Source organism: Microplitis demolitor, chromosome 3 (genome assembly GCF_026212275.2).
Source record: "Microplitis demolitor isolate Queensland-Clemson2020A chromosome 3, iyMicDemo2.1a, whole genome shotgun sequence".
Lineage (NCBI taxonomy): Eukaryota > Metazoa > Arthropoda > Insecta > Hymenoptera > Braconidae > Microplitis > Microplitis demolitor.
In genome coordinates, this window is record NC_068547.1 from 22,516,012 (window position 1) to 22,540,139 (window position 24,128).

Genomic DNA, 24,128 nt, shown 5'->3' on the forward strand with positions numbered 1-24,128 from the left:
GATGTGTGCTGATGTTATTGAAGGTATATAAAATTACTATCGAGCGTAACCATCGGCGACCATCATCCGGGAACTTTCTAAGGACGCGGATACGCGAGATTATCCGGTGCTAATGAAGCTATCTCAGATAGACGGGCATCGTTCACTTGTCCATTCGCTTACTCTGTATATACATATACTACATACTGCGTTCGTCCATACTTGTATATATTGTATTATATTTAAGTTTGTTAAACTCTGTTAAGAATCAAGCTCGAGTCAAGGTAATTAAGATACGAGGTCACCTACATCGACAGCTCTCTGAGAAATGTCGGGCATTCACTTTTCATTTGACCTCTTCTTCATTACTGTTTAATTATTAATTTTATTTTAAATGCTAAATATTATTTTATTCTAGATTAGTCTTTAATAACACAACCATTTCATGTTCATTTTAAATTAAATTCATTTTTAAAATATAAACACAATTATTTTGTCCGAGTTTGAGTCTGGGTTTGGAAATTCGAGTGATTGATAAATGGAATACGGAAAAAAAGTAAAACCTTATTTATTGAGTGTATGTGTTATTTAACTTCGCATTATTATATATAGATGTATATATTTATATATGAATAATCACTGGGTATTTATTAATAATTTATTGTGTGTATTTGAATTTGTATTTATATTGAAAGTTGCGTAAGAACGAAATGTTCGGCGTGTGCCGAGGAATCCACACCCGAGATAAAATATATGAATATGTATGTATAGTTAGTTTTGGTTTATCGTAATATAATAATGTGTAGATATAACGAAAACGAGTAGAGCGGCTGGTTGAGCAGACAGGGGAAAGTTTTAAAGCTATCGGACGAGTCAGTTGGTCGTCGTCTTACGGTTACGCGACTCCCACGTTATCGTATCGTTAAATTCTCGCCATAAATTTACGGTCGTTCGACATTATCCCGCGGCAGTACATATAGGCGTGACCTATGTTATACTATCACACTGGTGGTTAGCCTAGGCGAACGTCACGACATGAGCTTAAGAGCCGAGCCACTACAACTGCCATACGTCGGGTTAAAACTTGTCTTTTAACTCTTTACCTTTACTTAGATGAAGCAAATGCATCTCATTCGTTTCCTCTCTTCTCGTCTCTTCTCTTCTATTCTCTTACAGTCTCTAGTCGTATATCGTGTCACCCTATACTGCAATACGAATATACCTATATGCTGGTACCCGAGCCAGTTGCACTAGAGAAATATACCATTACAGTAGTACAAGTACTAAGATGTCGTGTCAAAGATATATCATTATCAAATTCACCATCTGCATATTTAATCGTGTTGATACTTTTAGCTTTCCGCTTTTAAAATTATAATTTTATTGTTTCTATGGAAATTCAAGCATTCAATAAATTACCGATCTAATTTTATTTAATTGATGGAAAAAAATTATTTTTCTTCACTTCTATGTGCCATCGCAATTTCAGAAGTCCTCGTCTGAAGTTTCCACAGAAAATACACACCCAATGCATAAACAATCGGTACTCGGAGCTCGGTGTTGGGAAAAAAAATTATTTTCCTTCACTTCTATTTGCCAGCGCCAGAAAATTTATTTTTCAAAATCGGACCGAAACCAATAACTTCCCGAATTTTTGAAAATTTGCCATTTTCTTAGCGGGAAGTTAAAAAATAATTAAATCTCTAGATATTAATAAACGAATTTTGAATATCTTCATAGCCCGATGAAAAAAAAAAAAAAAATTTTTTTTATCTTGGATTTTTTTGAGTAAACTAAAAATCCACATACCAAATTCAAAAATTGATGATACTAAAGCATGCGTTGTAAATTATCGACTATTACAACTCCGTAGGTACGTCGTATCCTTGAGCAGTCATAGTTACTAGCAATCAATTTGGTGTGCATACACCCCATGGCCCATAACCCGCAAGACATTGACGAGCTTTAGAAGTATACGCTGTCAGAATTTATTAAAAATAATTCGCTTTAATTTTTCCAGACGTTACTTGTCCTTGGCGAAAAATTCCCGAGTGATGAATCATGAATATGTTTTCAAAGCTTGATGCTAATCTCTCTCAGGACTGTTCAGATTATATTATCTATATATAAAAATATATTTATGTATGATAATGAAGACGCGAAATGGTAACGGTTGTAATAATTCTGCTCGTGAATTTACCGAAACTAATCACCGCAAAAAGTTTTATCGTATCCAGCAGAGCCCGTGACTAACATTGCGTAGAAGAGGCTCAATGAAATGCCCTTTCCTCTACACCATTGGGTCTCTGTTCAGTATCTCGCCTCCTTGTTCTCGCCAACTCACACATAAAGCCTCTATCTCTAAACACACCCTCACCATCTTGGACTTCTGTACATGTATACCAAAGTATAAAAAGAACAGAACAGAGCAGAGAAGAGAAAAGACTCGAACAAGTCGCGAGTCAGTTCAAGGTCTACGAGGCTAAAAGATCCACCTCTTCAAACTCATCTCTTTCATCTTCTTCATTATCTCACTACACCTCTCATCATCTATCCACTAATACCTTCTTCCATATGATTTTTAAAAAGTTTATTCTATTTCTCTATTTCATTAGTATCCCGCCGTCCATTTGTTAATTTACTCTCCATCCCTACTACGCGCTATTACATGATACCGTCCTCGTATCGACCTACTGTCACTCGATCGATTAATGCCATTTTTAAAATTATTTATCATAATTGTCTTCCCAGTATCAAAAAAATAAATATAAAAAATAAAATCACTTCAAAGAACCGCGTTAATTTAAAACCGTTATTAAGCATTAATGTTCTCTACAATTTGCCTTAAAATATTTAAAGTTAAAAATGTCAAGACGTGTTAATATTTTTAACATATGCTAATTTTATTGTCTTGTTCTAAGAATCGACAGTTTGCGAAAATAAAAATATTTATGCCGATAATACACACCTACTTTACACACACCAATTAAATAATATTGCAAACACATTGTATGCATACCTAATTATTGCTATTAACATTACCATTATCTTTATTTTCATCTTAAGTATGATTATTATTCCAGCGAGAACAATAAAGTAAGTTGCTCATATATCGAGTGGAATATCATATTTTTCTTAAAATATTTTCTCATACTTTTAATTACATGCGTACATGTTAGTACTATTACACTTCACACGCATGTGTAATTCATTCTCGACAAGTAGCAGCAGCAGCAGCATATATATGTATGTACATATTTTTTATCGTTCTTTCAATTAAAATTCTGTCGATTTTTCCGAAAGTGTGTCAGGTAAAATAATAATTTTTTAGCTCGTCTTCATAATCGTCCTTCCGCATGATTGGGATCTTTTTTTAAGTTTTTTATGAGCGCTCTTATTTATGAGCGTGAGTGAAGTAAAGGGAATGAGAAAAAAAATAAGCAAGGGAGTGAATGTCAAGAGATTCGTGGTGATTGAGGAACATGGATAAGGCGTCGCGTCATTTGCGTAAGGTATTTGTGAATGTGGATCAGGTGGTACCGAGAGAAGAAGGAGGATAATATTATTATTTTCTGTAAGAGAGGTTTGGGTTTTGTACACCTGTTAAAATGTTGGCGAAGCCGGATAGAAGTTGTAATGAGAATGAGAAGCAGTGGAGTTGTATTGAGAGTAAGGAAGGCCGATCCACGGTACGTTGCTTCCGAACAAGTTTCCGGTCGTATCATTTTCCCACAATTGCCAGCTGGAGAGACACTGCTAGACATAGAACAAGCTAATCTAATTCCTATCTTTCAATTTTTTTTCTTTTTTGAACAGTGGGAGGGAAGGGATTTTATGATTTTTTTTTTTGTAGACTATTAAATACAAGGGATACTTTTACTTGTTGGTATATTGTCGTCATTCATCATTATATAAATGGCTTTATGGTGTTTTTAAACTCTCTAATTAATTAATGGTCAAGGACGTTTTTTTCATTTTTTTTTGCAATAAAAAATAAAGAAATTATTTTTTGTACTTTCAATAAAATTTAACATGCGTAAAATGTCATATATTAATTAAAATTTCAAATATTATCAGCAATTTAATTGAATATAAAATTTTGAAAAAAAGAAAAGAAATTTGCAAAAGTAAACTGCAATGGAAAAAAATTGAAGTCGTTACAACAGTAGCTGTAGTTGAAGTTACTGCAAGTTAGAGTAAAGGAATGCCAACTTCAGGTTGAAATAACCTTAAACACACGTGTAGTGACGCCAACTACAGTCATCAATGTTTACTACAGTACTTAGTTGTCAGTACCCTGCTACAATGTTGCGGTTGGGAGAATCGCATTTTTTTCTGTCTGGACATCTTGAATTACTTGAAAATAATTATAAAAGTAATAAATGAAACTTTAAAACTTTAAAAAAATAAACCCACGTTTTTGGGTATCCTGTTACGCCCTCTCTCCGTCTTCATTACAATTATTGTTGATAAAAGTTGAAACAGTCGTTAAGATTCCTTTAGACATTATTGCACAGGAAATTTATTTAACGTCGCTATCTCACAATATCTGTACCACAACTTTAACAAATTGCAGATGCAGTAATCGTTAAAATAAAAAGGGACAAAAAATAGAGTACTATGTCGAGACACTTTGGCGCCTTCTTTACAATGTCTCTATTTGTTTACGAGGACTTTTATGACATCCTCATATCAAATTCGCCATCGCAGTTAGTCATACAGTTTTACAAAAAAAAATTTAATTTAATGACCCGCAAACTTATCACTTTCGTATAAATTATTTCTCAAGATCGAAATCAATACTTGTTACAACCTCTATCCATCTTTCCGAAAATCTTTCGCCATAATTTTAAAAAATTTCCAAAGCCAGTCTACCTAAGCCTCAATCATCAATCATCGGTAATCGAAACAATAAATTTTATCAAAAAAATAGAAAGTTAACTTTCCCTTCACACATCAGTTTAAAAAATCCTTTTGAAAATACCTCTAATTAAACTATTTTTTATCCGACTCGTGCCAACAAACATTTTATCAGAAGCCTTTTTATTATTATATAGTAAAAAAAATACGTAATCAATACCTTAGATTATTGAATAAACGGTGATGATGATTGAGGAGCTCGATGCATCAAGCTAATAGTTTTCTCACCTAACTAATGGACGCATTAACCGTTTATTATCTATCAGCATGTTTTCTCTTGCACCTTGTAAGCTTTCAGTTTATATAACATAAATAAAAGTAAATATATGTATACAAGTAAAGTGAAGCGAGGTCAGATAAAACCTGGGCCCACATGGATTAATTTTTCACCAAACGGATCAATAGAAATCCTCGCAGAAATAATCAGTTTGCTGGGACTCGGACTCGGACAGTCTTCTGAATAGCCCAGGATGCAGTAACTCTGCGATAAATCCCGGTAATGCTTGCAATTAATCTCGTACGTTGTAACCCCCGACGCCATTGGCTTCCGGAATGAATACCCGTGTCACGAACTGGAGGTAGTATGTAATAGTACCAGTAGATGCAACAACTACAGACACTTGAAGCATCTTTTATTTTATGGTATGGCCCGAAAGCTGAAGATCTATTCGACTTTCCATGCTCAGTCACGATTCACTGGAACCGGAAGAGATGTTTTGTTTACTCTCGACGTCCATTCATTTGCATCCCAGCTCTCAAACGTCAGTTGTTGCTTATTTATTATACCCATCGTTGACACATTAATTACAACTAAATACTTTACTAATATTTTCTCGTCTCCACTCTACTGGATTATAATAATTTATATCCATGTAATTATTAATGGACGTAATAATTGTTGTTATTACTATATTTAATGCAAGGATTTTTTAAATTTTAATATAATTGATAGTGTTCCGAGTGAATTTAATTTGACGTGGGATAATTGAATGTTGAACGGGTGATAAAATTATAATGGACTTAACAGAATTTAGCGCTGCATAAAATATATAGCCATGGAGATTTATTAGCAGATTGACTGGATTTTCTGATTACTTTGGCGGAGGTATAATGCAGGCATTCAATCGGTAACCGTTGCTGAGGGTGGGAAGAATGGACAGTATGGGTTTTAGCATATGGAGGATCTAGTCATTATTCACGCATCAATTGTCCTCATACTATACGATTTATAGTATATATATTTACTGCCTGAATTGCATTCTGTGTATTATCTGGTGGACTATTCATTGGTTAATTTATTGTGTTTGTAAAATTATTTTTTTTTTTTAGAACAAAATCGATTTTCAGTTTAAGTATAAGTTCGCTTTGGTGAATTTTATAATAAGCATAATAGTCATCAATTTTTACTACAAAAGTGTGATTGGGAGCCGCTATTTTTTTTTCCATAAAAATTAAAAATTCAATAAATTTTTAATTGAGTCTATTTCTACTCATAAGTAAAAAAATAATTAATAATGAGAAAAAAATTATTTATTTACTCAGATAAGCGGAATTGCTCAGCAAAAGTTTCCTTCAATCTGCTGTCAAATTACATCAACTTTAAGCCAGCAAACTTTTGATTATGAGTTTGAATTTTACCGCAGGTGAACGTAAAGCCACTGCCACAATTTGATAGCAAGTTGACAAATAAACTTGACACCAAAATGCTCGCCAAAAAATTAAGGAGCAAAAGTTACTTCAAGTTGATGTCATTTAACTTGCATGTCAAAAATTTTTCTGTCATCTTACCGCTAGGTTGTGACCGTAAATTTCCATTGACCTGCTGGCTACCCTGATAGCCAAGTTGGCGAGAAACTGACGAGAAACTTGCAGCCGCAACTGGACACCAAGTTGGCCGCCAACAATTGGTACCTCCAATAGTTGATAGACATTTTCTGAGAAAGTTGGTGGCAAAAGTTGTAAATCCAAAAAGTTGACGGTCACTTTCTGAGAAAGTTAGTGGCAAAAGTTGGAAATCATAAGTTGACGGTAAGTTTCCTTTCAATGTCCTCAGAAACTTGCATTCCAGTTGCGGCTCCATACTGGCGCCAACTTTCTGAGAAAGTTGGCGGTAACTTGTAGCCATAAGTTGCAAAAGCTGAAGTTGTCGATAACTTGTCGTCAAGTTGGTCGGAAACTAATAAATGACCAACTTTTTCACGATTAACTCGTGTTATCAGGGTATATGCTTACAAAATATAAAGTCTTAGCGAACAGCTGACTCAGTTGTCAACATAGCAGGGATAAGGGCTCATTTAAAGGAACTGCGCAACTCCACCACACAGCGCCATTATCGTAGTTCCCTACTATCCATTTCCTGATCATTTTTGTGTCGACCACGCTTCCGGAACATTAGCTGTGTCTAAGTTTAACCTCTCATATCCATAAATATTCACTTACTTAATAAGTACTCAAAGTGAAAATATTTATTTTAGCAATCCCACTGATAAAAATTAAAAAGTTTTTTATTTCATCATTAATTTTTACACGAGTTTATAATGTCATTGCTTTGTCCACAAAACCAACCACTTACATCTCAAGACAATAATTATCAGCCACATGTGGGCACCTTAAATGTAAGTACAACTCCGAATAGCATTTACGGATCTCAGGTTACGATGAATCAGCATCAGCAGTACTTACAAATATCAATTGTTGCTGATAACCCTCCAATGGCTAATTCAGATGCTGGGCAACATCAGCCAGCTTATAAGGTTACCAGTTCTCAAGCAAATATTAAAAACGTGATTGTCAATAATAATTCAACTGGGCAAGTAAATACTCCTAACCTTATTGCTGATAATAATAATAATAATAATAATAATAATAATGACAACAACAACAACAATAATAATAATTATAAACCAACTGAATTGATTATTCCTGTTGATAAGTTGTCGAGCCCACAACTTGGACAATTAAACATACCGATGAACAGTGTTCAAAAGACTTGTCCAGAATTATACAGGAAAATATACAAGAAAACTGAACATGGCTATCAGTTAAACAGTATTTCAAGTCTTGCTCCAAAATTACAGAACAATGTATACATAAAAACTCAACATGGCTATCAGTTGCTAAAAATCAGTATTCCAGAAGCTGGCACTCAATCAGTTTCTCAAACTGCTCAAGCAGGATCAACTGAAATCAAGACAACTGCTTCAACTACACCAACTTCAGTAGTTTATAGTGTAGCATCACCAGCTTCAGCAGCAACCGCTGATCCAGGAGTACCCACTTTGACTAAAACTAAAGTACTTCCAATAAGTTTAAATAAAACAACTCCAAAGATATCAACAACATTTCAATCCGATCAACAGAAAGTAATGATAAACAAAATGGTTCAAAAATGTTGTGTCTTTTTTAACAACTTGTTAGCTGAAGCAAGCACAATTCAGCAAGGCAATACCAGAAATGTTAAAAGTAATTTAACCAAATTAATCCAAGATGTTATTGATAATAAAATAGAAGCCAAGCAATTTGCTGATAGGCTTGAGTTGATGTTGAATGCTGTCCGGCAGCCACTGCTTGTTGATTTTCTGACTAAAAGTCTGCCGCAATTGAGAACGTCTCTGTATCTCAAACAGATGACTATCCATGGCATCAGACCACCACCACCAACAGTTGCTCTTTCTACTTTACAATTGGCACCAACAAGTGTCAAACAGCAGAGTTTAATTAAATCAAAGGTTAAATCGCCGGTATCAGATAACCCTTCAAGACAACTGCCAGTAACCACGACAATTCCTCCAGCAAGGATAACAATACCCTCAGGATTTGTAATGATGCCTCCAGCATCTGCTGCGACGCCTCGAACAACTTGGGCGATGCCTCCAGCGACTTTGGCGATGCCTTCAGCAATTGTGACAAAGTCTTCAACAACTGTGACAATTCCTCCAAGAACTTTGTCGATAGCTTCTACAACTTTGGCGATGTCTCCAGCAACTGTTGCGATGCCTTCAACGACTGTGACAAAGCCTTCAGCAACTGTAGCAATTCCTTCAAGAACTTTGTCGATCCCTTCTAAAACTTTGGTGATGCCTACAGCAACTGTTACCATGCCTTCAGCAAGGTTCATGGTACCTCCTACAACGGTAACAAAGGCTCCAGCGACTACTCAAATAAAACCTTATCAATCTTCATCTAAAAGTGTACGACCTACAAAAAAATTAGTTCGCACTGATAATTTAAAACCTACTCCAGTAGTTGGTACAAAAATTACTAAGACAATTGGTCACCAATCACCACTGACGACTACTTCAAATATCCAACAGTTACCAACTATTTTTAATCCAACGATCCAGCAATCATCAACACATACTTCTGCAAATTTTAATAAATTTTCAGAAGATAATAAAAAAATAAATATTGCAATTGGTGTGAGAGAAAAAAAAACTGATTCATCAATTAAAACAAATGAAGACGAACTTAATGATGTCATAACTATGGGAGGGATTGACATTGCTGAAGAATCTAAAGCAATTCTCAGTTCAACAGAGAAAGTTGGCACGAAAGTACGATCATGTAAAGAAAAATTATTTCTAAATTCGACATCTTTACAAAATAAAATTAAACAAATGTTACTAAAACACGGACTAGAAGGAGCTGAGTCAGATGTTATTGCTCTGGTATCACATGCGACTGAGCAGAGACTCAGGGGTCTCGTTGAAAAAATGTCTACAATTAGTGAACATCGGCTGGATTTTAACAGAAATGATCCGCGGTACGAAGTGACCCAGGATGTTAGAGCCCAGCTGCGATTCCTCCAGGAAGTGGACAAAGCGGCGGTTCAGAAACGTGAAGCCAAAGAGCTTGCACTGATGTTGAAGGCGAGTAAGCGTAAGTCGAAAGATGATGAGCAGATAAAGTTAAAGGAGAAGGCTAAAGAGATGCAAAAAGCTGAAATGGAAAAAAAACGACAACGCGATGCTGATATAACAGCATTACAGGCGTTGGGTCCAAGGAAGAAGCCAAGATTTGATGCAGACATGACTAGTTCTGCAGCTTCTGGGTTATCCAGACAACCTTTCAGACCAAGGACTAAGAAAATTTGCATGAAAGATTTACTATTTGTTCTTCAGGAAGAACAATCATCATGCAGAAGTACGTTTCTTTATAAATCATATTTGAAATATTAATGAAACGGCCGTTTAAGTTTTTTAAATTTTTATATGTATATATTTTTGAAATCTAATTTGGTGGTAATTTATTTACTTTAGATTCACATTTTTTTTAGTAATTTATTTTTAATTAATTAAATATATTTAGAAAAAATTTTATTTACCAAATTTAAAAATTTATACTTCCCTCGCAATTTTTTTTTCATATTTATATGTCCGATTTTTTTTTCAATTTTTATATAGTAAATTGTAATTTTTTGCTTGTAAATGTTAACGAAATTTTGATAAGTAAAATATTAAATAGGGGCCTTGCATATTTTAATAATAGGTAGTTTGTAAAAAATTAAATTATTTTAGTTGTAAGTAATGATGTATCTTAAAAATTTTTTCTATGGGACAAAGTTCCAATTGGAGCACAAATGCCACTTATACAAATTTGTAAATAAATTTTTAATTTGTTTTTAAAATTGTTTTTATTGATAAATAGATAATTAAAAATAATTTAGAAATCTAGAAATTAATTGTGAGTTCGCCAAATTATATTTTATATTAAATAAAAAAAATCTAATCATAAATGACATTTTCTTTCAAATTCCCACTTTCCACCAAAATCCTAATCCTGAATTATAATAAATTTATAAATTATAATAACATTTCTATTTAATCATAAAAAATAATATTAAGTAATTAAATACACTGATAGAAGGATTTGTTTAGGAGTAATAAATTGATTTATTAAATTTTTTTCAACTGACTTTTTTGGATTTAACAAATATTTAGTAATTATTATTAGTTATTTTTGTTTATAAATATAAATATTAATGAATGTGTGTAGCTGCATGCAAAAACATATATAGATATATATTCTTGAACTGTGTGATTTTATGAATTAAATTTTAATAAATAAGTTAATAGATAATTTCTTAAATATAAAAAAAAAATTTGTTCAAATAATAAAAAATATATTAAATATAAAATATTCATTTATTAATTATTAAAAAGTGATTCATGAAATGTTAAAAAGTGATTTATTAAATACTAATAAATCATTTTTTAAATGGAAAGAAATCGTTTATTAAATATTAACAAATCGTTTATTAGATGCTAAGAAATATTTATTAAATACAAAAAAATAATGTTTAAGAAATGATTTGTTAAATATTAATAAATATTTCTTAAATAAAGCTCCGTTAAGAAATAATTTGTTAAATATTAACAAATCTTTTTTGAGACTAAGAAATCCTTCTATCAGTGTAAGTCACAAATTTATAGAATCTACTGAAAAATTTCTATACTAATTTTCAAAACGAAATCTCCTAGGTCAAAAAGTCAACAATCGTCAGACCAAAACCAAAAAAACTCTGACACAAATTTGCTTCTGAAAGACAGGCAGAAATATTTCCAACACGCAAGTCCTCTAATTATAAAATAATATCTTCTCTCACTGTCTCAAATACTTGACATCCTTACACACATCTCCATCCACATCCAATCCAATAATTAATCCAGAGTTTGTTTCTCAAAATAAAAAATAATCAGTTACGTTCTGAATATCCTGGCGTGATCGCTTTTTCCGACCTTTCGCCTCCATATATTCACATCCATGCCAGTACAGGCCGTTCCGATGTCTAGTACCCAGTATCAAATGTATATTATAATACCGATCAGCAATCAAGTCTCACACGGGTAGTCGCTCGCTCGGATTATTTGCGAGTTTAATGTTGTTACATCCGAGTAGGCCACCAGAATGAGGACATCCCATAAGCCACATCTACCCATACATCACAACACCAGCCTCGTACATTATATATCTATTTATAATCACTCATACAATTCATATGTATGTATATATGTGTAAGTGTGTATACATACAAGGGGTAGACCAATTAATGTTTAATAACTGAGAAATAGATGGTACGCTAATTAACTGTCGATAACGGACATTACTTACACCAGCACAAGATTCTCTTGAAGCATATTCCATACCGACATAAAGAAAGTAATGTAAGCTCACACGCTTATTACATTCTCGTGTCAAATAACTCTCGTATCTTGTTAGAATCCATTTTAAATACTTCAACACTCTTTATATTAATAATCGCTACAAGTCACAATTTCAATATCAAGATCCAATTGTCGTTATCTTTTATTACAATCTCAGTGCTATGCATCATATATATATACATATATTTGTTGATTGACTTTTTAATTTTTTTTTCTGGTCGAAAATAATTTCCATAAAGCATTTTCGCTGTTATCTCAGCGGCAGTTGGTGCTTATAAATTTATGACGATGTTTATTTTAAATGTTTTATATTATTATAAATTTTAGCCGTAAGCTAAAAACTTGGAAAATAATTTATATGTGTGTATAAAGTCCATAGTGTGTATATTCACCTGTTTGTATATAGTTACAAGAATTATATGACTAGATATATACAAATACCCGGAATCGTGGGCGGGAAAGTCGTTCGACACGCTTGTCCTTTACGTAAAGGTGTCGGTATTTTATTTTATTGTTATTTTTATTTGTTTATTTGATTGTGAGTCATGCGCAGTTAAATATGAGGGTATGCTAAATTTTTCCAACGGTCTGTTAGCTGACATTCTCAGTTTATTAAGTATTGAATTGCGATATTTAACTTTATTTTAAAATTGGCGGGTTGCTGAAATTGTTTATTAGAAGTAATTGAGTGTTCTGGTTTTTTATGATTATTCATTTTTTTTTTTTTTTGGCCTAACGATGAGAACGGAAAGTCGCGGCGCGAAGTAGCACAGAGTTATTCTATTCTGAATAAATGGCAAACTGCTATCGCGTTTTCACGCAACGCGAGCTTGATGTTTTAAGTCGATACTTCGAGGCGAAATCTTGAGGATTAAAAATTTAAATAAATAGTGTGCGATATGTAGAGTATGTTTTAATCTCTTTCTCACGTTCATTTTAAATCAACGCGGGTGTATTTTATTTAAATATTCCAGATTATTTCTATGGAAACGGGAATGTCGAATAAGACTTTTTTTTTTCGATATCGAAACTAAATGAGTTTATACTTTTGTATATGAAAATTAATTATTAATGATAATTGAAATTAAAAATAAATCAAATGAATTATTATACAAAAAAAAATGTATTTATTTTTTAAGTAGATAAGTTTCAATTATGCATTAAAGTTAAAAAAATTTTGAATTTCAGAAACTAGTTCTAAGTTTTTAAAATATGACCTTTTATAATTTTATGTATGGAATTTTTCTTTGTTAAAATTTTTAATAAAGAATTTGAATTATTAGTTTTTTTTTTTTAAGTATAATGAGAATTTTTTTAAATGAATTTGAAGGTATGATAAAATAATTGTCTGATGAATTAAGAGAAACTTAAAGTTAATAAGCGGATTACGTAAAAAAAAAAAAAAAAAAAAAAATGGCAAATTATATCGTACGAAAGCCAGACGGGCGTGGTGGCTCGTAATTTTTGTTAACGGGCGTATTTTATTTTTTGGTAAATCCGAGACACAAAGCAAGGTGATTGATGATGATATTTTTTGTGGTTGTCACGAAAGCCGCGCAGTACTACGGTTTATTTCACACGTACCACAAAAACTCCACGTCTCAATTATTTTATTCATCCCCGACTAAACTCCCGACAAATCTATATGCCATATTGAAATCTATCTACAGAGTAATATATATATGTATCAACTTTCTATGTCCGTTATAAATACCAGGACTAAAAAATAAGACAAACGATATTTGTCTTAATTAAAAATCATCTAGCGAACTTTCGACTTGACCTTAATGACCTTGAAAAATAATTTATTAATTTTTGATCCGATGACTTTTAATTTCCGATGACTCGTCGCTTATTTTGAAAGTTATCAAATATTTTCATCCTGATACGCATCGTCAAGAGAAAGGTTTCGGGGGCGTAATCAACGATCTTAATGGACAACTTCTTTTAAATAAATTATCATCTACGAGTTAAAAATTTTTTCACCACAGGGACTTGCGTAAACAGAATACCCTCAAAATTTGATTTAAAAAATCATTCATTCCCTTAAGTTTTTCTAAAATTTGCACAAACTCCAAATTTCAGCGCAAATAAAAAAAATTTTGTCGCATCCCATTGTGCCCCATATTTTTTTTCATCAAAAAATATTCTAAAATAATACCATATCTAGATATATTGTTATGCCCCTACTTCTAAGCTCATTTCTCCAGACTACCTCAACGTCAATTTAAATACATGATTCTCATATATATTTATTTGATCTTTAGTATAATTAAAAACCTTCAAGACAGCGTGTGTGACGTTTAAAATCACACGTTAGAGCATATCTTTAATTTAGACATATATAATATATATGCTTATCAGGGCGTTATTTAATAATAAACTGATGAATGAAATGCTTAATTATAAATTAATAATTGGTTTGTGAAAACCCAAAGGGCCAACCACTGGCTCCCTCTGCATTTTATCTTGAGCATTTCCTGCACTCCTTACTACACTATATACATATATATATTTTGCGCTCATATCTGATGAAGTAAAACCCAGCGTAAGAATGATTGAGTGCAAGAAATGCCAAGCACGACAGCCCGAAATAATATTTCCGTCTCATTAAGTCCAATCACTTATAAATCTAAATACCTGCTGGTTAAAAAGGCGTGTCATTAATAAACATTAATTACAAACTCAAACATTCGTGTTCATAAAATAGTTTCATGTCAACAAAACAATGAAAATTTATAAAATTGCTCGGTCATGTTCGCCTTGACTACAAATTTATCAAAAAAAATACGATACTTAAAATACCATACAATACTATCATAATTAATTAATTTAAAATATAAGATATTTATTTAACCAGATCATACCGATAAATAATAAAACAAAATCCGGAAGTAATGGAGCGAACATTAATAACTAAAAAAAAAAATATTTTATGTAAAAAATGCTTCCTTATTAACCAGCATAATAACATTCTTTCTTCATTTTACACATTCCCGCCTTACGATAAAAGTTGCTATGTACATATATACATATATACTATATTATATTATCACGGTACCGATCTTCATGGTAGAGTACTTGAGTACATGCAGCACAAAAGCCCGGGACGTTTGCGTTTAATACTTGAGCGTTTATGTTGCACATGCATGAGGTATTAAGGAAATTCATAGACGACAAAAACTATACAAGACAACAAAACCTTTATAATATATATGTTTGTATCAAGACAACAGATATTTGTGCGTGAGAATCTTGGAGCTTCTTGTGCTCATAAAGATCACACTAAATAACAAACAAAAGGGAGATCACTGAGTGAAAGTATAGACCTGTTGTATTTGATGTGTAAGAATATATGTATGTATATATATAATTTAATGAACGTATTCGCGATTATTGAATCAGCTCGAGGCGACACAGCTGTTTGAGTTTATTTATAAAAATTACAATGGGTCCAAAAAATAAAATAAAATAAATAATAGCAATAAGTAATAAGCATCAGTGTGCATGAACACTCTGTTTGACACAGTAATTAGAATTCATAAATTTGTCTTTATGTCCCTGTATAGTCATTACACTTAGCGACTTTCACTTGTAATTTATTAGCACATATATATGTGTATTTATATATATAAATTAAAAATTTGTCAATGCGGTTAGACTGATGGATTTTTAAAAATATATTGAAGTAGAGGGAAGTATAATATATTTATTTATAAAATAAATAATTAAATTTTCGACGCTAAGTACACGAATAGTTGATGGTGAATTAATCAAACGGACTTCCGACTTGGTGATAAATGTAGTTGGGATTAATCTTGGTAACAATATCATATTATATATGTATGTAGGGATTATATCTTAGTGGCTGACATTATAAACAAGTCGATTAATAACTGCCGAGCTATCAGCGTTTTAACCAATCGCGAGACGATCGAATGAGATATACTGAGGGGCATTATTATTTATTCTGTGAATTTACTTGAGATGTGTGTGGTGTGCTGGATTATTGTTTGTTGTTCTCATAGAGCATCTCTTCTTCTTCTTTCACTCTGTTTACTCTCTCCGTTGTTCGGATTATAATACAAGTTGATCATGTGCCATTAGACATGGATATTATTAATCTTTGTACTATAACACCCGCGTAGGTTAGACAGTAGACCACAGAGATCGCTGGACCTCGGTGGGATCGCGTGTCAATTTAATCAGTTCTTTATATTTTATTTTATTTATTTTTCAAAATAATATAACTGTAATTATTTTTGTTGATAATAATTGCAATCTAATTAAATTAAATATATAATTCAGATAATAAGATATATAATGGAAAAGTTTGATGAAAATTCATTTTTGATCACACTTTTTTTTTTTTGAAAATTATACACTTCAATTATAATTTTATATTTCTGAAAAAAACTTAAAAATGTCAGAGAAACAAAAAATTTAAAAAAAGTGAACGGATTAACTTGAAATTATTTTCCAACAAACGAGACTTCTAACCGATAAATAATAGTATGATAATGATAATAAAATGAAGAAATTGATGAATTTATAATAATAAGATGTCTTCCTGGGTCATGGAAATGTTAATTGCTAAGTAAGGACAAAAAATAAACTGAAGTAAAAGAAGATGATGAAGAAGAAGACTCAGAAGGTTCATGTGTCAAAAAGTTTACTTGTGTAAAACGGTGCGCAGTTGTAGCACGTGATATCTTTTCTCCATTCTCTTCTCTCATCTCGTCGCGTTTTATAAAGTCTTGCAACAAGTAGTTTCGCCCGGGTGTATTGTCGTTTGTGGCATCTTCTTATACCACTCTACCGCTTCGTTGCAATATACATACATATACATTCATATATATTCATATACATCTATCTCTCGTGGTCGTGCAATGAAAATTTTTTCTAGCCCAGCTCCCATTTACAATACTGCGCATACGATTAATAGAACTTTCTCCCTCAGAGAGCCTCTCTCATCTTCTCATTCTTCTGGCTCAAGATTTTTACAGCCTCCATCTCTTTGCTATTCACATAACAAGAATAATCGATACTTGAAAGAGTTAACAGCTGAGTAGTCTTCTCTCGCCCTGATCCCTGATGGCTTATCGCGACTTTGTGCGACGCAACCTCTTTTCCCTTCATTATTATATTACTCATATTACAAAGATTCTCGTACCCACAGTCAGTTGTTGACCATTTTTACCCGATTGCCAACTATCTATTCATCCATTATCGCCATTAGACCTCCACATGCTTAAAAATTTTTAAATTGCCATCACCAACTCCCATGCACAATCAATTGACGATTTTTTTTATTACGTCAAAGGGTGTTGTCAGCGTCAATAAACCGGTGAAAGAAAAAAAATATGTAGGCTCCGTTATTAGCCTATCGTGTCTCAATCACCGCTATCAATGCAATCACGAGTCATTGAAGACAATCGAGAAACGTGCGGGAAATCGGTACGATTCAAGTCATCGCGTCCTCAGTCAACTATTAGTCGTTGTCGTATCATCGTATCCTGCGCTCTATCGTCTAATATAACGGAGGCCCACTATCGCTGGTTGCCACACTATATATAATACGGTCTATCCCGTGTTCAGCTCGAGTACAAGCGCAATTACCTTTTCAGCAGGATCTTGTTATTAATGTCCCGTTGTCTTGCTTACTGGCCCAGCTATACGTGATACCGTCCGGACTCTTCTATTCGCCTCTTCTTACTCTGCTTGATACCAAACTGGCTGTCGTAACCGTGAGCAGCCTCTCTGTCCCCGACCCTGGACAAATCTGCTGATCGAATCATCACCTAGTCGATCCGTAACAAACTTCGGTGCAGGTCAGCCTTCAATCTACTCTATTATTTTTTTTTTTGATCTACATTCAACTCTTGTCCTCAATTTGTCATCGGTATACATCTACAATCTAAACTATTGTTTAATATAATTGCAGTGTTTTATCTTTTTTTTTGTAATTAGAGCTGCAGTACACAGAAAATTATGTAAAATAATTTAATCTCGAGTAATTTGTCACTGAAACTTGTAGCAATTGATTAAATATCAGCAGCGAAGGTGATTTACTGTTCGCATATAACGGATATGGATTGAAAAAAAGAGACAGAAAGGAAAAGAGAAAGAAAGAGATAGAGAGTAATCACTTAGCGTCGGCAATAAGGCCAAAGATAGTGTCAAACAATCGAAAGAATAAAATGTTTGGTTGCGGTCGAACGTGAGCTTGTTTTCGGCGTTCGAACGATGGCCATTAAATTGATAAGAGTGAAATTTCCGAGTGTCTTGAGTTAAGTGAAGTCGGACTGAGTCTCGTCCAGTACTACACGGAGAAAGAACTGTAGTGAGGCAAGAGGATTATAAAGACATAAAAATCAGTCCAACGGTCCAATCATTGTATTGCGATCCCACGAATGTTTGTTATGTCTTTTTTTATACACAATTGCTTGCTGCACGTAGTGTTATGTTATGTTGTTTATACAATGTACAATGAACACCGTTGTGAGATCGTGCGTCCGGATTATTATTTTTTGCCGGCACTAAACGCTTTCAGGTCACATGATGGACATCTCTCGTTTGCATCATAAACATGACACTTGGCCGCGAGCATAAATGTATTAATATATCATCGAGTCTTATATATATCTATACATATATATATATATATATATATATATATATATATATATTTTTTTTTTATTCATTTGTTCTACACAGATAAGACCCATGGCCATTAACGATAAACGGTTATTGATTAACATTACTTATACTTTGTTGTTATATGCATGTCTATGATGATGGCTATTTGTTGATACTGCTCATTATCTTCGGCTATTATTGCATAGCCGTGTGTTGGTAAGCTGTGTACCCTCGACGAATACCTCGTGCAACACCTTGCTTGGTGGGCAATTTATAAACATACATATAGAGGGATAGAGAAAAGAAACTAGTATTCTAGCAATGGAATCCGAGTGAGAGGATGCGAAGGATTATCCGTGGGATAAGAATAGAAATATTGTAATATTAATTTGATATTCGATATCACTGCTCAAACACATTTAACGTGTCGAGGCATTGGAAAAATTATTGTTTTAATTTATTGGATGTGGAGATAAAATAATAAAGGAGAGAGCAAACTAAGCGTAGAAAAGTCATAATGCGTTTTTTGAAAATTTAAGTACATATGTGGCTGCTAGGTCAATGTGAGCATCGAAGTTTAGACTTTGAACATTCGTTATTTTTTTTTAATTGGGTAATTTAAATTTAAAAAATTATGAAGTTTGATAGAATCTAATTATAGTCAATTGAAATTTAAATTTATAAATTATTCGTGTTTAGTATTTTTTTAGCTGAGAAAAAGTAAATATTTTCTAGTCTGTAACTTTAAACTGAGATCAAAAAATGTTTAGCTTCAATTGAATTTCAGTCTGAGCAAAATTTTTAAAATTAAACAAAAAATTGAATAAAATATGTAAAAGAAACTTGAAACCAATTTAATTATATTCATCCTACACATGAAAAAATATAAATTTAACCTCAACACCGATGAAGAAACATTAATTACACCAGAGCAAGATGACACCCGATGAACCGTCTAACAAAGAAAATTACAGGTTACAATTGATCGGCTATAAAATTAATTGCCCGTTAAAACTTAAAAAAACCCACATCTATTAAAACATACTGCGCTATAATAATAAATGAGCACTCACTCCTCGAGCAAAATCATAAAAGCACATATCTACTTTTCCTACAATTGGATTCCTCGGCATGATAACAAACAATTTTGCAGAGTAGGTTTTGTAATAGATTGCCTACATCTAGCTCCAGCATGCATCCATGCATGCATACATTTATTTATATAAATAAATACTAACATATATAAATATATATATATATATATATATATATATTTATATATAAAGGAGTAGTCTCATCGAATATAATATAAGGAAAGTCGCAATATAACGAGTGAATGCCATAGACATTTGATCCCCAGTGCACTTTCAGGTGCACTTTCCACACTATGCACACCGCGACTCGTTCAAATTCTTCATCGCGATAAAACAGCCAATATATCATATTTTATATTAAATTACCTATGGGTCCTACTATTCAAGAAAGTTATATTTTACATTTTATAGATAGATGTGCCGATGAATTATTCAGCCAATGCATCGTACTAGCACTTGCATTAAAATGTCCCACAATTCGCAAAAAAAAATTGTTTTTTTTTTTTTTTTTATTACTTCTATAAAATTCAATTATTTGCCGACGTAATATGCCATGTGAACCGCGAGACAATATTACCCCGCATTCTTAATCCATTGTCACGTTTATATTTATCCATATTTTATTTTTATGATAAAATACCCAGCGCTTAATGCAAGAAGCGTAGGTAACTAACTTGTAATGCAACTTTAAGCTATTGTAAACTACCTTCACCTATTTTAATATTACACCCTCCTACACTCGCGTATATTACCTGCGCTTTGCATACTGCACATACATGAATGGACAATAAAACAGTCGGCAGTTTATTTGCTGGGGAAAACTTTACGCAACAAAGTATATAAATATCGCCAAATTACTGATTCTGAGTAAATTCATGAGTATCGACAGGTTAATTTTCTTAAATTTATTGCCATTTTTATTTTGTTTAGTTATAAACTAGTGTTTGAGTATATTTATTTAGCTTTGCTGACAACAAAACACTCTTCCGCAGTCCGACGCAGAGGCGAAAGCACGCACTTGGTCAAACGCAGAAAACGACCAACAAAGTGACAATGTACCAAATAAAATATCGTGGGAAATTGATTTAAACAATATCCCCCTTTATTTATCATGGAAAGTCCATAAAATTTACAAGAGATGGTAATCTTGTAAAATATAACGTTTTTGTAAAAATTTTATTGTTGCTTAGTTGTTTATTAGCTACGGCGATAATGATCAATTATTTTTTTATGAAAAGTCCTAAATGTATGTTATATAATTCGTTATATAATAAGTTAGTAATAACTTCATATATATTTTATAATAATAAATAACTATTTTGGAAATGACTTTCATTGATAGTTTTATGAAAGTAAATTACTTCATTCGGATTCAAATAGTGAATATTGTATTTCATGACAGAGGTACACTCAGAGAAAGAGACAATAATATATAAACCTAAATTAAATTATAGATTCTATTATTATCATTGATTGACTAAAAATACATATCATCAAAAATCATATCTTAGTCGTCGAATTAAATTGTCCAATCTCACTCAATAAATGGTAAACTTATTTTAGTCCATTGAATTACACATTTTTATTATTTTTCCAGCCGGTATTTTTGAGAAAATCTCGGTTGCACAACCACCGGTAAATCAATTGAACTAAAATCAGATGAAATTTACTAACCTGGCATTTTTGAGCAAATACCTTGGAACCAGTAATTGCTACAAGAATAATAGGGACAACAGTAGTAACCCATATAGGGATGACACTAGAAAAATAATTACAGGTTAAACTTTCTGACGAATCTTCAATCCTGAGGGTTTTTATGAAGTTTCAATTCATCGATCAAAAATTATCCCTTACCCATTTGTCTGCACACGGGTCATCTGCATTAGAATAAAGTACGATCGTCAAGAAAATTGACAGCAATAACAAAATTTTTTTCGACATTTTGACTCTGTAACTCAGAAACAATAAAATTATTATTCAAACTCAGGCATTTTTTACGAAAATTTAATTTTATAAAAATAAAAATCTCAAGAAATTCTTTGATTAATAAAATGTGTTTTTGAGATTTAAACTTTGAGTAAAATAAATTATCAAAAATAGTTGTCTTACGTTTTAATGGCGATCCAAGTATCAGCAGGCCAAGTACAGAATTGAATTTGAGTCATGTGCTCATAAGATGCGATATTTATAGTAACCATGTTATTGCGATTCAACCTTCATAATTAAAAACAATTATTCTGATAACCGATTCCCGATAACTCATGATGTGACCTTTAACATTGCGTAAGACGTTATCAGCGAAATAAATTGTCCATTATTATTTTATTTTAACAGATTTCCGCCTTGATTTTTACTGACATCGTAAATCCTCGATCAATTTTTTCCAAACATATCATCGTACAAAATTACTTGTTTTCAATGAAATGTATATTTTTTTTATCCAACCATTTTTGGGCTCCAAGAGCTCAAATGTTTTCCAATAATGACATTTTTTAGCTTTCTGAGCTCAAAAACAGCAGGAAGTTTCAGAATTGGCTCACAAGATCGAATGTTCTTCAAATTTTTTTCACTTTTCACACTTAATTATTTCACTTATGCACTGAAAGTAATTCACTCACTTCACTGTTGTCACTTAATAACACTTTTCACTTAATAAATTAATTTAAATTGATATTTTACTTTAATTGCAATTAATTGCAAAGTTAACACTACCCGAATTCGAAATGTTGAGTTCAGATTAAAATTTTTTAAATTTCGACCAACCAGAAGCTATGCTTTAAATCAAATTTATGATAAATCTAATAATTCTATAGCTAATTACAAACTGTCCCCTATTAGTGCCACTGTTCATATTTATGGAAATTTCCTCTGTCTAATATTTAATAATAATTTAGTGATTTAAGATAAATTTCACTTTTCTATAGAGTCGTTCAATTTTTTCAAAATCAAAATATTCAATCAATTTATTTATAAAACTCAAAAATTAAAATGAAATAAAATAAATTGGGAATTTTTAAACTGACAACACTCACCACCGCCATTTTTTTTTTTCATTCTTTACAATCTCTGCTTCACTGATGCTCTAAAAATAATTCACTCACTTCACTATTGTCACGTAAACACTTTTCACTCAATAATTTAATTTAAATAATGAGTGATAATATAGCAGACATCAGACAAATTTAAAATTATAAATAATTAATAAAACAAAATTTAAAAAAAATGCGCATTTAAAAAATTTAGAAATTTATAAGTGCATTTTTTATAAATATTTTTTAAAAAATTATTTATAATTTTAAATTCATCTGATGTCTGCAACATTCACACTCATTTTAAATATCCGTTTTATTTTTATTAAAATGAATTTTAAAAATTAACACTAAACATCTAGAGATGCTGACACCGAACACTGAGTCTGAGTCGCGATCACAATGAGCTTCCCCTTAATCAGGAGACACGGTAGTGTCTCGCGCCAAGTACACGTTCAAACACATGTATATGTGTGAAGTGTCATGGCGCTAGCCTACAGTGTCTCTAAACCGTAGACAGAACGGTATTTAGCTCCAATTTTTAAAAACTTTTTTAAAAAACAAAATATCTAGAAAATTCCTTTTGCAATCGAAAGATAATTGATTGTTCGTCATAAAATTATGAAACTTTACCCATTTTAGTTATGAGAACTAATTTAAATAATTAAATTAGGCCAGCATATACTATAGTACCCCCATTTTTAATCCTTTTACAAATTTTTTCATGCGAAAAGGGCACTGCCAGAGAATAAAAAGTTGTAAGAAATGCCATGATTCAGTAAATATTGAAATTTTTCTGTAGCAGTGATTTGTTTTTTCGCCACCAGCGGTGCTTCAGTCTGTATTTTTTACTATAGTTTCGTACAGTGCAGCCAGATCGCGGACGAAAAGTTCCCCTTCTTTCACATCATTTTAGCATCACTCACAGCTTAAACGGTGCTTGGGAAGGGGAACTTTTCGTCCGCGATCTGGCTGAACTGGTTTCGTATGCAAATTTTTTATGAGCATAAATACCCTGATAACACGAGTTGATCGAGAAAAAGTTGGTCATTCATTAGTTTCCGACCAACTTGACGACAAGTTATCGACAACTTCAGCTTTTGCAACTTTTGGCTACAAGTTACCGCCAACTTTCTCAGAAAGTTGGCGGCAGTATGGAGCCGCAACTGGAATGCAAGTTTCTGAGGAAATTGAAAGTAAACTTACCGTCAACTTATGATCAGCAACTTTTGCCACCAACTTTCTCAGAAAGTGATCGTCAACTTTTTGGATTTACAACTTTTGCCACCAACTTTCTCAGAAAA

General features: G+C 32.3%; 2 protein-coding genes across 5 annotated transcripts in view; one reads left to right on the top strand and one right to left on the bottom strand.

The window, feature by feature from the left end:
* The window catches only part of LOC103569738 (storkhead-box protein 2), a 116,248-nt gene that overhangs the window by 86,305 nt on the left and 5,815 nt on the right, over positions 1-24,128 (bottom strand). For 2 of the 4 annotated variants that reach the window (XM_014441891.2, XM_014441892.2), the window contains exons 2-4: positions 21,905-22,924; positions 21,650-21,743; positions 21,470-21,554 (exon numbers count right to left, since the gene is read on the bottom strand). The exons of 1 other annotated variant lie outside the window; for it this stretch is intronic. The gene's annotated coding sequence lies outside the window, so the exon portion shown is untranslated. Of the gene's footprint in view, positions 1-16,044; positions 16,062-21,469; positions 21,555-21,649; positions 21,744-21,904; positions 22,925-24,128 lie in introns of those variants that run through there. One more of the 4 variants, XM_008547203.3, reaches the window with a different exon arrangement.
* Positions 7,281-10,133, top strand: LOC103569740 (transcription initiation factor TFIID subunit 4). Its single transcript, XM_008547207.2, has one exon. The coding sequence runs from the start codon at positions 7,437-7,439 to the stop codon at positions 10,074-10,076; it is 2,640 nt and encodes an 879-aa protein (XP_008545429.1). The 5' UTR covers positions 7,281-7,436; the 3' UTR covers positions 10,077-10,133.